The 19086-nt window shown below is 39.8% G+C and overlaps 1 protein-coding gene across 4 annotated transcripts in view; it reads left to right on the top strand.

Moving 5' to 3' along the window:
- The first annotated feature begins 1046 nt into the window (after positions 1 to 1046).
- The window catches only part of LOC106872204 (serine/threonine/tyrosine-interacting-like protein 1), a 35776-nt gene continuing 17736 nt past the window's right edge, over positions 1047 to 19086 (top strand). Inside the window, exons 1-5 of one of the 4 annotated variants that reach the window (XM_014919105.3) lie at positions 1051 to 1232; positions 9649 to 9710; positions 11193 to 11292; positions 15639 to 15707; positions 17968 to 18035. In XM_014919105.3, the coding sequence (XP_014774591.1) occupies positions 1127 to 1232; positions 9649 to 9710; positions 11193 to 11292; positions 15639 to 15707; positions 17968 to 18035 (405 nt within the window). In that variant the 5' untranslated portion in view covers positions 1051 to 1126. Of the gene's footprint in view, positions 1233 to 7424; positions 7889 to 9648; positions 9711 to 11192; positions 11293 to 15638; positions 15708 to 17967; positions 18036 to 19086 lie in introns of those variants that run through there. The other 3 variants (XM_014919104.3, XM_089353326.1, XM_089353327.1) reach the window with 3 other exon arrangements.

The following is a 19086-nucleotide window of genomic DNA, read 5'->3' as shown; positions in this document are numbered from 1 at the left end:
GCACCTTGGGCAAGTGTCTTCCACTATTGCCTTGGACTGACTAATGCTGTTGTGTGTGTGCACGCGCGCATGTGTGTGTGCATGTACACACACACACACACACACACTGCACAATAGTGGCGAGCTGGCAGAAGTGTTAGCCCGCCGGGCGAAATGCTTATTTATTCATTCGTAACATATCCCTGCAGGTGGCTGAACTTCAATATGGTTTTTGCTGTGGAAATTTCGTCTTCAGAGAACAGTTTTTTCCTAGCAGACTGTATATTTTCTACTGATCCCTTTCATCCCACCTCCAGACGCAGACAGATGTATATACACACACATGTACTCTGATGAGTGCGTATAATATACATACGCACGTTCATATATACGTACATACACGTGTGTGTGCATACCCACACACACACTCATACATTCTTTCATACAAACACATATAACATATCATGATATAAAACTTCTGAAGAGTATATTGAGAAAATAGGCGAATAAAATGAGAATATTCACACAAGTTTGATGTGATGTACTAAGATGTATGTGTTGCTCGGACAACACCCTTTCTAGCCAAGCCGACACCAAAAAAATCGGGACTAAGGTTTTTCGGGCAACACTCAAGGAAAAGAGAATCAACTCTAACTAGAGTTACCGAACCCACTAGGTGTTGCCCGACCTGCCCGCTAGAGTGCAACAGCCAGGTCAAAATCCCGGATCCCCCCCACCCGGTATGTTTGTGAGAGAGAGTGAGAGATAGATAGATAGATAGATAGATAAATAGATAGATCGATGGAGATAGATAGATAGATAGAAAGAGAGAGATTGTTGTTATTTAGTGCCAGGTCAGCTTTATCACGCAGACCATAGATTAAATGTGCACATCTCAGCGTTTTATCCAACTACATTTTCTCAGTTGCTACATTTATCCAATGTTTCCTTATTTTTCAAGTCTGTAGAATGAGAATTCTGCGATTTTGCTGTTATCTCTAGCAAGTCGACCAACCACCAATTCCCGCATTGCTTCTTTATAGATCTTATTTACGGATGCAGTAACTGTTGCTAGGTAACTAACAGGAAGTTAGAAATCACGTTTAGTTTGTTGACAATCTTACTGCAACAATAGAGGCGGGAGATAATGGAAAACAGTCTTGTGTTTTTGGACCATTCGGAATTCTACAACTTATTGCAGAAGTGTAAACGCTACCCTGCCCTTGCCGATCCTAATTATCTTTTATTACTGGGTAAGTATATTAATTTGTAGAAATGAAAAGTTGGAGTAAGAAGGAGAATTTGCTCGGAGCAGGTAACGTACTCTCAGTGCTACTGCTAATACCCCGTACATGTCTCATGATCGAGCTGTCGGCAACTAAACCGATAACCCAACCGTGCCTGCCTGGTAAGTAGGGTGGCTTTCGTTAGACATCCGACAGGACCAAAAACAAAACTCAATAAAGGACGGATGAGCTCAGTAGCGCCAAGAACCATGCAACAGTTGGGAATGAGAGACCCCTAGTCTTTGTTTAGACATCTGTCTAGGAGAAGGGAAATTCGGATGTAGCTACTGCAACTTAGTTTCCATTCAATGATGTAGATTACTTCTTTTTGGGCCAATGCATACGTTTAGAGAGTAGGATTAGCATTAGCTCACTTTAAAAAGCTTCAGGACAGGCATCACTTGATTCTTAACATCTCTATTTGCGTGTTACATGTGGTGTGTGCGTACGAGTAGATGTAATCGCCTTACCTCGGTTTTCCTTTCCTCGACTGCGAGTCTGTCTTGCGGTATCCAATCCTTGAAGCTTGCCCCGACCCAAAGAACACCAGGAATAGCAGCTGCCTCTCCCAAACCTAGACCGTCGCTTAACACGTCTTGTCCTGACCACAACCCCGTTCGAAAAGGGCACGAATCCCGATCGAGGCTCCCTCTGCCCTTTTTTCCCCTTCCGGTCAACTCGCCCTTCCGGTCAGCCTCCCCAGACACTGACGTCATACCACACGCCACCCTGATCTTAAAGATCACGTTCACCCCTACTCCAATTCGAAGTCCGCCATCCAACCGGGCGGGCACCCTACACGTCGAGATATTCTCAAGCTAGGTGGCTCGTTTCCATCACACTCTTCATCCGACAAAGTGGCTATCCTGCGCAGATCCAGCACGTGACGCGGCATTCCATCCACAGAGACATTGTTTCTGGAATTGACCGCCGTCACTGTTCCCCTGCCCCATTGTGATGTGCAGCGTGCCTTCGGCGGCTTGACCCAAACTTCCTCCCCTACTTTCACGCCGGCGGGTCCCTTCTCTTCCTCGCAGAACTCCGGCGTCTTACTGGGATGCCTCTATTCATATTTGAACACCGTTCTGTGCGGCACAGACTCTTCCGCTTGTCTGGATCGGGGAGACATGTTGTACCAGTAGACCGCTTCCAGGGGCGAAATGTGCCCCCTTTCAGCCATGGCCTTGATCGTCCGATGGTGCCTCTCAACGATTCCGTTGCCACTCGGCCTATGCGCCGCTCTAAATAGTCGTCGCACCTTCCACCGGTCAAGCATCTCTCCCAACGCTTCCGAACGAAATGCCGCCCCGTTGTCCATTAGCAGTTCTTCCACAGGACCCCTCTCCAAGAATATCTCATTCAGAATGCGAGCAATCTCATCGGCAATGCCTGTCCTCAGCTCCCTCCAAATGGCCAGCCGGCCCGGCCCGCAGTCGACCATGCTGAGATACATTTCCTGACGGTAGTGCGTCACATCCACAGCCAGTCTCCTCCAGTTACACTCTACTGAGAGGTTCCCCTGCTCATGCCCACCCGGGGTGGGGGTCAATGGACTGGCATCTGTCACATTTCGCGACCACTTTCTTAACGTTTCTCCTAGTGACGTCAGCATCAACCATTTTCGCCAGATACAGGGTCCTATCCACCCCCAAGTGGTGCATAGCATGTAGCTCCTTCAGTTCGGAGTCACCCAGCCGACACGCTGCCGCTATCCCTTTCCTTGCTTCCTCCGGTTCCTCCAGCCACGCCCTTTTCACCCTGGTCAGTGCGTCCGCCCTGTTTCTTTCCGAAGGCACGAAAACCACGTTCAGCTTCAGTCCGAACTCGGCGATCAGCTCTCCCAGAACTCCTAGGCGGCGTTTCACCAACATCTCCGTGGCACCTTTCGTCCGGACTCTCTTCTCGCTGGTAATTACTGTTCCTACCCAGCTGACCACGGTGGCCGAATTGGTCGCGAAAGGCAAAGAGGTCTCCGTGAAAAATACCACAGTGGAATAAAGGTATGTATCAGCGTGGATGGTAAGCTCTCCGAACATCTGCTTGTTACATCTGGCCAAACGGGTTTTGGTCCTTACCAGGACTGACAAGTCACATCTCTGCTGTTCGTAATTAAGCGAACAATAGAAAAAAATTGTCAACTTTTATTATATTCATTATATATATTGTTTCCGGTATAAATTAATATTACCAAGAAATATTACCGGTCCCTGGCAAATTAGAAGAAAAAAAAAACTGCCGGTACGCCTCATCAGATAGTTTGAGAAGCACTGATCTACAGCATTTTGATACTGTCAATCAAATATTTATGGACAGCCCATAACACTGAAACAGCCAATCAAATGTTTATATGTATCTCTTAAAACTAAACCTGTTGTATTCATTTCAGAGTCTTTTTGAACCAGGCTGTATGTGGTAAGAAGTTTGCTTTCCAACCACATGGCTCTTGGTTCAGTCTCACTGTGTGGCACTTTAAGCGTCTTCTACTATAGTCTCAAGCCAACCAAAGCCTTGTGAGTTGATTTGGTAGATGGAAAGTGAAAGAAGCACATTGTGTATCTCTCTCTCTCTCTCTCTCTCTCTCTCTCGCTCTCTATCTATATGTATATATATATGTGTGTGTATGTGTCAGTGTCTGTGTTTGCCCCCCATCACTGCTTGATAACTAATGTTGGTTTGTTTACGTCCTCATAACTTGGCAGTTTGGCAAAAGAGACCAATAGAATAAGTATTAGGGGTTGATCCATTTGACTAAAATTCTTCAAGGCACTACCCCAGTAAGTAAAAGACCATAACAAAAGAAGATAAAAGATATTGAAATCAAAACTACAAAATAATCTTTTCTGCTCTAGGCACAAGACCCGAAATTTTTGGGAAGGAGGCCAGTTGATTAGATTGACCCAGTATGCAACTGCTACTTAATTTATCGACCCCGAAAGGATGAAAAACAAAGCCAACCTCGTCGGAATTTGAACACAGAACGTAGACATATGAAATACCACAAGGCATTTTGCCTGGTGTGCTAACTTTTCTGCCAGCTCACCGCCTTCAAAGCCACAACATTGCTATTGAGAGAAACGGTGACTATGTTGAGAAGTAAAGGGATGTGATCCACAGAGGACCAGCTTCATTTTGATGTAGGATACATGTTCCTGTGTTGGTAATTATACCTGTCCTAAACAAAATGGCATTACTTTTTGACTCACCCTTGTACATTCGACTAAATCATTTGAATGCTAAAGGCTTAAATGTTCTTTGGCTGATTGGCTGTGAATATTATGTCTGTCAACTCTGAATACAAAAATATAAAAAAAATTGAAGGAGTAAATTTCATCATAGGCGCGGGAGTGGCTGTGTGCTAAGAAGTTTGCTTCCCAACCACATGGTTCTGAGTTCAGTCCCTCTGCATGGCACCTTGGGCAAGTGTCTTCTACTATAGCCACAGGCCAACCAAAGCCCTGTGAGTAGATTTGATAGATGGAAACTGAAAGAAGCCCGTTTTGTATATATATATACATGTATATATATATATATATATATATATATATATATACATGTATATCTATATATATATCTATATATCTATTAAATGACTCCGTCAGTCACGAATGACCATGAGTGCACCTAAGAGTTCCCTTCTGAGGTACAAGTCTGGGCGGAAAGTTGCCTCACTGGCGAACGCACGACCTAGGGTTGTTTTTATGGAAGACCAACAGTCACCCATGCATACCAGCATCCCCTCTCTATGCCACCGATGCTACCAAAGGGAAAGGCAGAGGCCGATACACCTTGGCACTAGTGACGTTGTAACTCCTTTCTACAGTTGCGTGAAGTGGAGCAACGTGAAATAAAGTGTCTTGCTCAAGAACACAACACGCAGCCCGGTCCAGTACATATTTGTTTTAGCCTGGTACTTGTTTTTATTGGTCCCTTTTTTGCTGAACTGCTAAGCTATGGGGATGTAAACAAACCAACACTACTTGTCAAGTGGTGCTGGGGCAACAAGCACAAACACAAAGACACACACACACACACACACACACATGTATGTGCGTATCTTCCAGTTTCTGCCTATCAGACCCACTCAAGAAGCTTTGGTTAACCTGGGACTGAACCTGGAACCATGTGGTTGGGAAACAAACGTTTTACCAAACACCCACATCTGTGTCTATATAAATACAAAGTTATTTTAATAAATTCATTAAGGTTTAATACCTTAATGAAAATCACAACCCCTACGATTTTCCATTTCGTTCGTTCGTTCTTTCCTTCGTTCGTTCCTTCCTTCCTTCCAACAAGGTTAGTGAATGATTAACGAATATTTTTGACTGTGAAAGGTCAAATAAACTGGGACGATGTCTAATCTTTGTCTACCCTACTTATGGCTGATAAATAACTTCAATATAAATTTGATTGGAATCCAGATGTTTTTTTTTCTTCTACCTTTTGCATGGCAATAGGTAGAAAGCGTGGTCTGGTGGTTAGAGTGTTGCAATCATGATCTTACTATCATGGTTTCGATTCCTGGACCAGGCAGTGTGTTGTGCGCTTGAGCAAAACACTTCATTTCACATTGCCCCAGCTCACTCAACCGTAAATGAGTTCCAGCAATAACTGCAAAGTTAACCCTGCTACAGACTGACATTCCTTTCAGTGGTGGGTGCCATTATCTCAGTCACTTATACATCATGAAAGCCAGGTTAAGTTCTGCCCTTATGATCCCTAGGGCATCATGGCAGACCTAAATAAGTGACTGTTGCATGTACCTGCATAAACTTTCCTGGCATTATTTATTGAATATTTATTTGCATGCCAGGCAAAACACTTAGCAGCATTTTGTCTGTCTTTACGTCCTGAGTTCAAATTCTGCCGAGGTCGACTTTGCCTTTCATCCTTTCAGGGTCGATAAATTAAGTACCAGTTGCATACTGAAGTCAATCTAATCGACTGGCTCCCTCCCAAAAATGTTGGGCCTTGTGCCTGGAGTAGAAAAGATTATTTATTGAATTAAGAAGGTGGAGAGCTGGCAGAATCGTTAGCACACTGGGCAAAGTTCTTAGCAGCATTTCATCCATTGCTACATTCTGAGTTCAAATTCCACTGAGGTCACCTTTGCCTTTCATCCTTTCGGGGTTGATAAATTAAGTACCAGTGAAACTCAGGGGTCAGTGTAATCAATTAGTCCCCTTCTCCAAAATTCAGGCCTTGTGCCTTCAATAAAAAGGATTATTTATTGAATTAAGGTAATGGGATGACTGCACAATAATTAGGTACAGATATTTTGAGTTCAAATCCTAGAGGAATCTGTTTCTTTGCTGATCTAATCCAATTATCTGTTCCCATCCCCCTATAAATCTATGAAACCATTCCAATGTTTGTGGATCATTATGAATGTGTTTCAAATATTTACAGCAAATTGTTATTTTCTACAAGTTAGCTCGGATTGATCAGAACTTTGCTCAAAGACATTCCATTTTTGATGTCAGATGCTTGGGTGAAAAACCAAAAAGAAAAAAAAAAGGGTGTAGACATAGCTGTGTGGTTAAGAAGTTTGCTTCACACCCATGTGATTTCAGGTTCAGTCTCACTGCAGGGCAAGTGTCTCCTACTACAACCTTTTAACCCTGCAATGAACTGGCATCCCATTCAAAGGGGTTGTTCTGATCCCAGTCACTAACAGGCCATGGGAACTGGGTAACTGGCCTCATGAAACTTAGGGCTCAATAATAATAATAAGTAACAAAGTATATCTTAAGATTACATTATCTAATTGAAAGCAGAAAAGGGAAATTCAGCTGCTATTTCTAGCAAGCTGAGCGATCATGGAAGACAGTTATAGTGGCCTATATAGTGGGAGGAAGTAATTGAGTTACAGGGAGAGGAAGATGTGTCAGCTGTTGAAATTCTGTTCTGAAGGGAATGTAGAGAAGACAGATTGGTTGTGTCACAGACAATGTCTCTGGTGGTTTTGGGAAGTGTTATGGAGACTGTGAATAATACTGGAATTTCTAGAATGAAGAAGGATGGAGCCAAGCTTCTACTGTTTCATGATGAATGATATTTCCATTTTTCTGTTAATATATATATATATATATATATATACATATATTAGAAGGGCAGCGAGCTGGCAGAAACGTTAGCACGCCAGGCGAAATGCTTAGCAGTATTTCGTCTGCTGTTACATTCTGTCTTCATCCATATGCTTCACATGACCAAACCAGTGCAGTTTTCTCTCTTGTAGTTTGCTTATCTTCATTAGAAATTCTAACAAAGTCACCTGGCAACTTATTCCTTGTAAAGGTTTAATAAATATGTACCCTCCTGAACTAGATATGAAAACTGGCATGGATTTATGTGTGTGTGTGTGTGTGTTATGGTCACCTTGCTTTGATGTCTTGTGATAGCTGTAAACAACTGTTGCAAGTCACACAAGCGGTGTCCCTCATTTCCAGTCTTCTGCGAAAACATGTCTGGCCACGAGGGGGAAATATCACCTTATCTGGTCACAGAAAAAAACCTGCCACAACAAATTCTGCCTTATCCATGCAAGCATGGAGAAGTGAGCATTAAGAAGAAGAAGAAGAAGAAGAAGAAGATGATGATGATGATGATGATGACGATGCTATGTATGTATGTCTTTTAAATTGAATGGCCATCATGGTTCTTCCACAATGCAATATGTTTTAGTTTCTACACCACATGATCTCTGAACAATTCACTTGCCAAACAGGTATAATTCTGAAATAATGGTTTTTCTGAGGAAAATGTTTCTACAAAAACCTTTGTTATGGTCTAAAAGAGATATTGATAAGTTCTGCTGATATAAAATGCAAACTGCTGTGTGCTCATTATTTCATAATGGCTATTTGAGAAGTCAGTGAATATGAGCTGCAAGTTAATATATCTAAAAAATAAATACACAAATGTTGATTGTGATTGCTAAATATAGAAGTCCTGCATAATTTAGCAAGATAAACAGTGGATTTATTTATCAGCTTGACACTAGAGATATTTATTACTAGTTCTTAACAAATTATCTGATAGGGTTGCATAGAACAGAACTGAAAACATCTCCTGTAACATGTAACAAGTGTGTATTTGTTTTAGTGTTGTTGTTTAGCCCCAGGTCAGATCTTATCAATCAGTCAAAAGCATTCCAGTAATGATTACCCTGACATTATTATTATTATTGTTCAGTAGTTTTATTTTTATAACGTGCTTTCACTTCACTACCGAGCGCAGCTCTGTGCGCCTTGGGTATGTGCTGTGGTTTGCTGTGATGCTCTTATGGTTACTGTATTGAAAGTGTTTTGCGTAGGATGTGTGCAGTGCCCAGTAGTGCAATTTTCTGTATGTTATATATATTTGTAAGTCCTGGTGTTTTTGTTATGTATTTGTCTGAATATGTTTTTATTATGCCTAAGGCACCTACTATGATAGGAATTGTTTCTGCTTTTAGATTCCACATTCGAGTTACCTCTATTTCCAGGTCTTTGTATTTTGAAAGTTTTTCCATTTCTTTTATTACTATTATTATTATTATTATTATTATTATTATTATTATTATTATTATTATTATTATTATTATTATTGCCTTTGCACAGCTTCTAATGCTGGAGATGTACTACAGTGTCAGCTGTTCACTAACACCTCATATTTTTCGAGCACCTTCCGGAGTATTCGAGCGGTTCCAAACAGTGCTCTTTTCTGCAAGTGCTCCACCCTTATTGCAGCCTCTATTTGTTCCATGTACTTCTCAAGATTTTTACTCACTGTTCCCAGGGCTCCGACAATTATTGGTACTACTACCACCTTTTTCATCGACCACAACTGCTTAACTTCTCAAGCTAACCTGTCATATCTCTCGACTTTTCTTTCTTCCTTATCACACACCTTGATGTCAGCTGGGCATGCTATATCTATGATCCAGCATAGTTTGCTTTCTGGCGGCGTTGGCATCATTGTTGTCAATAACAGATCACCAAAGGTTTCAAGTGACTCAAAGAGACACTACTCCCCTTAGAATGTGAACTGTACCCAACAAGGCTGTCTTCTGGATCATTTTGAGCCTGACAGCAGCTCCCATATTCTTAATATGTTTTTCAAAGCTCTTGGAAACTGTTCCTAATGCTCCAGTTACCATCGGTATCACCATTACTTTCCTCATGCCTTATTATTATTATTGAGTGAGAGAGCATTGCATGCCATCAGGTGTAGTTTACCTAGGACTATGCCATCCAATGTGTCATTTTTATGACTGTAGGATGTAGTTAGAGGCAGTTTTAACTACTTTTTCTTACAAGCGGAGTGAGCACATAGCGGCTATCCCATTGGTTCATTGTTAATATCCAAGATATTAATGGTTAATCTGATCTTCATTTTGCAGATACAAGAAAAGAGGATGATTATCATGAAAACCATATAATCACAGCAAGAAGAATTAAAGAGGTAGGATTAAGATTAATAATACCTGTAACTAACATGGAGTGGAATGGGGGATAGTTAGCTGGTGTACTGGAGGTGCAGTTGCTTCCCTATTCTTTCTTTTATTTGAATCCCTAAATTCCATCTCACTCATCCCTAAATTCTATCTCACTCATCCATTGGATTCATTCGGATGTATCATCCATTTAGGGATGTTCCACATCGGATTTGGGCATGATGTATGGTACCTTGGCAAGTGTGTTCTGCCATAGCTTCAGATTGACCAATACCTTGTTAGTGGAATTTGGTAGCTAGAAATTGTATGGAAGCCACTCATGTCATCAATATTTTAATGTAGACTTTTCCAGATTTGCATGAAAGAGAGGCATTGAGCCAGATTTGCTGATGGTATACAACCTCTTTAGTGTTGGTGCCATGAAGAAAGCATCCAATCCATTCTGTAAAGGGGTTGGTGTTTGGAGGGGAATCCACCCATAGAAACCATGCCAAAAATGAGACGTTGGAGCAAGATGTGGTCCTCCAACCGAATGAATTCTGTTGAACCACTCTACACATGTCAACATAGAAGACAGATGAAAAATGCAGCTGCTGTTGTTGCTGTTACTGTTGCTGCTGCTGCTGCTGCTGATAATGATGACGATAATATAATGATGTTGATGATTCCAGTGACGAGGTAATAGTAATGATGCTGGTGGCTAAGTAGTTGTTGTTTAGCCCAGGGTCACTTCTGTTTGAGTATTATAGCCATGGTCATGCCATTTTTGTCTTAAACACAATAGGATGGGACTTACTGATAATTTGGCTGCTATTTCTTGCAGACCTAGCAGCCACATTGTGACACCCCACCACCCACTTAGTCTTTGGCTTGAGAAAGTGGAAAAGCAATGATGGTGATCATTATTTACATTATTTACATTTGACGGATATTTGTCCTCATCTTGTTTGTTGTTAACACGTTTTGGCTGATATACCCTCCAGCCTTCATCCAGTATTAAGGAAGGATAGGAAAATATTAGATTTATAAGCCCTAAAATTCACTCCATAATTGCCTACGGGCATATGGCGTAGAGGTTAAGAGCGCAAGCTACTAACCCCAAGATTCTGAGTTTGATTCCAGGCAGTGACCTGAATAATAATAATGATAATAATAATAATAATAATAGTAATAGTAATAGCAATAGCAGCAACAGCAGTAACAGCAGCAGCAGTGACAGCAGCAATTACAGCAACAACAACAACGTCGAAAAATATCTTAGGAATGAGAACCCAGGTTTGAAATTTTCCCAAAACACCTGATGAAGGCTGGAGGGTTATATCAGCTGAAACGTTGTGTTAACAACAAACAAGATGAGGACAAATATTGTCAAATGTAAATAATGTAAATAATTCCTCATCTCTTAAATATAGTGATGGTGTGAAGGATGATGTATGAATTAACATAGATTAGTCACTGCTTAGTATTATGTTTTCTTGTTCTAACTGTAGGATGAGACTCTCAAAATGTTGATACCTTATGATGCTGAATTAGAGTGTAAACAATATGTTGTGGTCTATGATAGCAACACCAGCTCACTCAGTGAGAAAGGTAAGTGGCACCGACAACTGATCTTCAACAGTTTGGTAAAGTTAAGAATGCTAATCAAGAAGAATTGATAGTTGAGAATCAGGTTAGTTCCCTAATCAGTTGTTAGATATAAACCAGGTGAAGACACCAGCTGTTGCTCTTTAAGAATCAGATAAAAACCATAGGCACAGGTGGTTAGAAGCTTGCTTCCCAATCACATGGTTTCGGATTCAATCCCACTGTATGGCACCTTGGGTAAATATCTCTTGATATAGCCTCAGGCCAACCAAAACCTTGTGAGTGGATTTTATAAATATATATATATATATATATATATATATATATAATAACAAAGTGTAAAATCAATGATGATTTTACCAGGTAGCCAGTGCGGAAAATTAAAAAAACTTTTAGGTAAATTTTAAAAATTATTTTATAATTATATACATAATTATAACAAGGGATCAACTTAAAGCATCACCATGCACTGCTAAAAATAGACGTTAGATCCTTTTTTTTTACCTTAAAATTTTAAGATAGTAAAAAAAGCGAAGAATTGAAAATGTAATCAATAGGTAGGACTACATACTTTAGTATTCAGTTGACATTCCCTTTGCAGTTTCTAATTCAGAAATTCTTTTTGGCATTGAACTGATGAGCTTTGTCATTGTCTCTTGTGGAATTTCTGCCCACCTTTCATGCAACAATCGAAACAATTCATCTTTAGATTTAGGTTTCTGTTGAATTTTTCGTATAGCTCTATCTAGTATGCTCCAAAGATTTTCAATTGGGTTCATGTCAGGAGATTGGCTCAGCCAAGGAAGTTTTTTGATCCCATTTTCAGTCAGCCATTGTTGATTCCTTTTTGCTGTGTGGCATGGAGCCCCATCTTCCATGAATAAAAACTCATTTTTCATTGTGTTATCGTGTGAATACATCGGAAGTAATCCTTGCTTAAGTATTTCCATGTATTTTTCAGAGTTTATGGTTCCAACACATTCAGTCAGCTCAGAATCAAATTTTTGATTGGGAAGCCTCCAGACCCAAACATGTCGACTGTCTGATAATAATGCAAATCTGGATTCATCTGAGAAAATCACTCTATCCCAAAATGAACTGAATTTTTCTGACATCTCTTTAGCCCATTTCTTTCTTTTCATGATATTAATTGGTTGAAGGAGAGGTTTTCTTCTAGCTGCTCGTCCATTATACCCAAGCTTATGCAGATATGTAACACACGTTTTTGGACTAACTTCTAGCTGTTTTGCTATGTGAGAAGCCTTCGAACAGGGTTGGATTTCCACAATTCTCTTCAAACAGTGAAGCTCCCTTTCTGAGTGCCCAGGTCGGCCGGGACGAGAATCCATTGATTCTTTTCCTTGGCTTTTGAATTGCACTATAATTCTATTAACAGTAGCAAGAGGAGTTTGAAGATTTTCGACAATTTTTCACTGGCTAAGACCAGCCTCAGATTGTCCAACAATACGACCTCTTTGAAAATCTGACAGACCTGCTGAATTTTTTGTGCGTGGCATGGCTACTCTTCGCAAATGTTTAACATAAGGGCACCTGCATTGAAAAGGAATAATTAAGCTGTAAATTCTACACTGTTGAAATCATATTAAGACGCTTAGATCAGAAATTTTGAAAATTAAAGGTGTCTATTTACTTCCTGCATGTCTGTGTATAAAATATCAGATATAGTTAGAAGTAACTATCTTTATGATGAATCTGAGAAGCTGAGTATTTAAGAGTTTGGTAGCAAAAAGACTATTAAAGTATTAAACCATGGGGGACGTTTCTATGTGATTGCTTCACCTGCTAGAAGTAACAGTCAAATGTCCTACATATCAAAGCCTTTAATATCTGAAGAAAAATAAAAAGCAATAAAAAGTCATGGTTTGAAAGCGTTTAATAACTGGTTTACTGGATCAGAGTTGATCTGAGGCAAAACAACATCAATAGCTATGTTGTCATTAAATATAAAGAAACTAATAGAGTGTAAAGAATGCTGGTTGTGGTTTTGTTAGAAATTTCTATCTGTACGAACAAACACACATTTCTTCAAAGTAAATTAAAAAAAAAAAAGAATATTTGTATTACAAATAGTTTTTGTCAGGTTAAAATTTTATGCTACCGTGGAAGAAAAACTGGTATGGCTGGTAAAAGTGCGAGTGTATTTAACCTTTCTCGAAATTGCTGTTTGGGGAATTTATATTAAAAAAAAAAAAAAGAAATACGGAGCAAAACAAGTCTAAGGGAAGTAACTCTTATAACAATGCTTTTTTTTTTTCCAATAATTTTTTCTCGACCTGAAATTTTAAAGAAACGGGCCTAGTGGATTACATCGACCCCAGTACTTGACGTAAAGACGGACAAACTGTTGCTAAGCATTGCGTGCTAACAATTCTGCCAACCCGTCGCCTTATTTAATAATAATAATAATACTTTCTATTCTAGGCACAAGGCCTGAAATTTTATGGGTGTGGGTTACTTAATGGCATTGACCCCAGCATTCAACTGGTTCTTGTTTCATTGATACCAAAAGAATGAAAGGCAAAGTCGACCTCGTCAGAATTTGAACTCAGAACATAACGCAGGAAGAAATGCCGTGAAGAATTTTGTCCTGCGTGCTAACAATTCAGCCAGCTCATCACCATATTTCATCATCATCATCATTGTTTAACATCTGCTTTCCATGCTGGCATGGGTTGGACGGTTTGAGTGAGGACTGGCAAGCCAGGAGGCTGCACCAGGCTCCAATCTGATCTGGCAAAGTTTCTACAGCTGGATGCCCTTCCTAACGCCAACCACTCCGAGTGTGTAGTGGGTGCTTTTTACATGCCACCGCCACCATAGCCAGTTGGGTAGCACTGGCATCGACCATGCTCGAATGGTGCTTTTTACATCACACCAGCTTTTTACATGCCACTTTATTGTACACAGTACTCAGGTGCACTACAACTCCTCAGAAAAGGTTAAAAGGGGTACAGAAAGCAGCCCTAAGTAAAATAAAGAAGAAAGAAACAGGAACGGTAGATAGGCAGGTTAGGAGTAATATTGGTAAATTCCAGGAAGCATGGAGTTTTTGGAGGAAGCAGTGTCCTGACAAGTAACAACTGATATGGGGAGTTTGTTCCATGTTTTGACAATTCCAAGTGTGAAAAACCAAAGAAGAAATCTGTAAGTCATAGTTACCGTGCTGTGTTGTTAATTTTATAAACATATCCACAAGTGGTTGAGGCATCGAATTAAAAACAGAACTAAAGACATTGTTGGAAAGCTGGTGGATAATCTTGTGAGTGTGGAGGCGCAATGGCCTAGTGGTTAGGGCAGCGGACTCGCGGTCATAGGATCGCGGTTTCGATTCCCAGACCGGGCGTTGTGAGTGTTTATTGAGTGAAAACACCTAAAGCTCCACGAGGCTCCGGCAGGGGATGGTGGCGAACCCTGTTGTACTCTTTCACCACAACTTTCTCTCACTCTTACTTCCTGTTTCTGTTGTGCCTGAATTTCAAAGGGCCAGCCTTGTCACACTGTGTCACGCTGAATATCCCCGAGAACTACGTGAAGGGTACACGTGTCTGTGGAGTACTCAGCCACTTGCACATTAATTTCAAGAGCAGGCTGTTCCGTTGATCGAATCAACTGGAACGCTCGACGTCGTAAGCGACGGAGTGCCAAAATCTTTTGAGTAACCAAGTCAACTGCTAGACACTGGAAGGAAACAAGAAAGAAGCCCATCATAAATACATACACAGAATGTGTGTTCTTTTCTATTTTTAATCATTTGAAATATTTCTGTGAGGAAGGAGCTGGTTTTTAACAATGATAGAACTTGCATTCTTAACTTGAGAAAAATCTTACATATTTTTACTGTTCTGCTTATTTTACTGTATTTGTAATGTGTGAGTTAGGGGCTGATTTCTTTTCCTGGAAAAATCTTAGCTTATCTAGACTGACAGTTAGGCTTTTACTTACAAAACCAAGCGCATTACTCATTATTGGTATAAAGGTGAATTTATAATCTGGATATAGATCCTGGAGGTTTTGAAGTGTTTGTTTGTTTGTATGTATGTATGTATGTATGTATGTATGTGTGTGTATGTATGTATGTATGTAAGCTGGTGTTCTTACAATTGTAATCTAATGAACATCAGCTAACAAGTAGTTCTATGTAATTACTTGACCTACGAATAATAGCAGCTGAATCTTTCTCAAATCACACTTCACCATATCTAAAAAGGGCACATTAGATAATGTAATTCTAGGTAGACTATGAGTGGAAAATTTAGCTCATAACCTCCAGAATGTTCTTCACCCTCCGTGTTTCACTCAACAAAGAACAGTCCCTTTAACAATTACAGGTCCTTTCTTGGATTTTGCTTTGTTGTTATGGAAAACAGGGAGCAAATATAAAGTGAAAATCCTTAAAGGTAAGCATGCGTTCCTTACATTTTTTTAAATTAAGGAGTTAATTGAATGAATTGTTATATAGTAATTTCAATTAAGAACTGAAGTATCTGTGTAATTAGTAAATAAAAGGTGAAAGAAATTAACTAATGAAGTGCATGTTTTCTTGATTAATAAAAGATGTTTAATTATTTAATAATATGCTGGGTTTATATTTAACTAAAAGTGTTTGAGTAATTAAAGATTTGTTTTATTGACTAATGAAAGTTATGTTTAAAAGATTAATGAATGATATATTTAGTTGATTAACATGTTGGCTCCCACATGTCATGCTGGTGGGTCAGGATGGTATGTTAGTAAGTCCTACATGACCCACCAGTGGGTCGTTATTCAATTTCTTTCCTATGGGTTTTCTCAGAGCTGGAATGCTGTGATTGTCTTCATTTGTGCTTTTGCTATACTAAGAGAACAACTTTTTATACATTCATTTATTCTTTTATTCTTTTACTTGTTTCAGTCATTTGACTGTGGCCTTGCTGGAGCACCGCCTTTAGTTGAGCAAATCGACCTCAGGACTTATTCTTTGGATGCCTAGTACTTATTCTATTGGTCTCTTTTGCCGAACCGCATCGGTTGTCAAGCGATGGTGGGGGGACAAACACAGACACACAAACACACACACACACACACACACACACACACACACACACACACACACACATATATATATATATATATATACATATATACGACGGGCTTTTTCAGTTTCCGTCTACCAAATCCACTCACAAGGCTTTGGTCAGCCCGAGGCTATAGTAGAAAACACTTGCCCAAGGTGCCACGCAGTGGGACTGAACTCGGAACCATGTGGTTGGTAAGCAAGCTACTTACCACACAGCCACTCCTGCACCTATAATAATTTTTTTTTTTCGTTTTTCTTCTGATTTCACCATGTAATGAACTAAAATAAACGATTGAGTATTGAAAAAAATTTATTTGCCATTGAAACAAAAATAGTTCTTTTTGAAAATAAATGGTAGATTTTCCAATAGAAACAGAAGTGAATGAAAAATATTTTACTTGCCATGGAAACCAAAATAGTTCATTTTGAAAAGATTTTGAGATCTTCCAGTAGAAAATACCCATCTGGTATTTAGAATGTTATGTGAACTAGGGTGGACATCATCATTGTTTAACGTCCGCTTTCCATGCTGGCATGGATTGGACGGTTCGGCTGGAGTCTGGGAAGCCAGGAGGCTGCACCAGGCCCCAATCTGATCTGGCAGTGTTTCTACAGCTGGATGCCCTTCCTAATGCCAACCACTCCAAGAGTGTAATGGGTGCTTTTTACGTGCCACCAGCACAGGGGCCAGTCAAAGCGGCACTGTCATTGGCCACATTCGGATGGTGCTTTTTATGTGCTATCGGCACAGGGTCACAACTACAGTTTCCATTTGATTTGATTTTGACATGGGTATATAAAACTACCTATGTGATCCTTGCCTCGCATATGGTATAGTGTAAAAATACGATGCCACTCATGTCAAAATTAATTAAGATATCATATTGGGACCCGGGGATGAAACAAAATGAGGCTTGAGAGCCAACGTGTTAATGAAAGATGAGTTTTATTGATTAATGAAAAATGAGTTTTATTGATTTATGACAGATGAATTTTAGTGATTAGTGAAAGTTGTGTGTGTGTTGTAGGTTTTATTGATTAATGAAGAATTTAATTAATGAAAGACATGTCTTATTGACTAATGAAAATGAAAAGTTTATTTGATAATTAATCCTTTCTGCTATAGACACAAGGCCTGAAATTTTGGGGGAGGGGGTGAATTGATTATATCAATATCAGAGCTTGTCTGGTACTTAATTTATCGACCCCAAAAGGATGAAAGGCAAAGATGACCTCAGCAGAATTTGAACTCAGAATGTAAAGTCAGACTTTTGTCTGTCTTTACATTCTGAGTTCAAATTCCACTAAGCATTTTTCCCATGCTAATAATAATAATATTAATAATAATAATAATAATGATAATAATCCTTTCTACCAAAAGCACAAGACCTGAAATTTAGGGAGAGGAGACTAGTCGATTATATCGACCCCAGTGTTTCACTGGTACTTAATTTATTGACTCCAAAAGGATGAAAGGCAAAGTTGACTTCGGCAAAATTTGAACTCAGAATGTAAAGACAGACGAAACGCCGCTAAGCTTAAAACCAATCATTTCTTTGATTGCAAGAAAAACATTGATAAATGCTCTGTTATAATTCCAGGTGGATATGAAGACTTCTCAGCTCACTATCCCTTCTTGCGTTCAAAGAAGATTATGTTCACTCAGAGGGTAAAGAATTATTTTTACATTTTCTCGCTTATAGAGTTCTTGTATCTTTGATGATGACATTGTCTACGAATATAAAAAGGAAGCTTGAACAAGAAAGCAGCTGCCTCTTCCCTCTCCTCCTACCCCCCCCCCCCTGCAGCACCACAAAATTTACAGAAGAGCTAAAAAAAACTTTGCCACCTCTCCCCATTCTCCCCTCTTCTGCCTCCTTCTTCTTCTTCTTCTTCTTCTTCTTCTTCTTCTTCTTCTTCTTCTTCTTCTTCTTCTTCTTCTCCCCTCCTCCTCCTCCTCCTCCTCCTCATTATCATCCTGGAAATGATTGATACCATTTGTCTGACAGTGTTACTCCGACCATCTTGCAATATATTGGTATCTGTATCATATTTCTAGTCAAGTGAGATGTTGTAATATGCTCCAGTATTGAATCTAAATTGTAAGCCTATGCTTGGCACAATTAACCTTATGCTCAGAATTGTCACAAGATTAGCAGAATTGAAAAGTAGAATCACCAATATCAAGTGGTCCAAGAGTAAACAAGCCACTCAGCGGATCACCCTACAATAGGAACCTAACCATCAACATAGCTAAGAATTTTCTGTCCCATTAATTACTCATTTCCCAGCCTCATAAATATCATAAGCTCTTTAACAATAACAACCTAAAAGTGAGTTATAGTTGCCTGAATAGTAACAATTTCCATGCCTCACATTACAATGTATGATGATGCATACCCATCTACCCCCAACCCCAGTAGTAAGCTTACAATGGCAGAACATTCCATATTTATTGACTTAAATGATCCTGCCTCTCTAATGCCGAAATCATCATCATCATCGTTTAACGTCCACTTTCCATGCTGGCATGGGTTGGACGGTTTGACTGAGGACTGGTGAGCTAGAGGCTGCATCAGGCTCAATCTGGTTTGGCAAAGTTTCTACAGCTGGATGCCTTTCCTAACGCCAACCACTCTGAGAGTGTAGTGGGTGCTTTTAAGTGTCACCGGCACGAGGGCCAGTCAGGCGGTTCTGGCAATGATCACGCTCACACTCAA

The sequence above is a fragment of the Octopus bimaculoides genome, chromosome 6 (genome assembly GCF_046866305.1).
Source record: "Octopus bimaculoides isolate indiv1 chromosome 6, ASM4686630v1, whole genome shotgun sequence".
NCBI lineage: Eukaryota > Metazoa > Mollusca > Cephalopoda > Octopoda > Octopodidae > Octopus > Octopus bimaculoides.
This window is presented reverse-complemented; position numbering and strand designations above follow the sequence as displayed.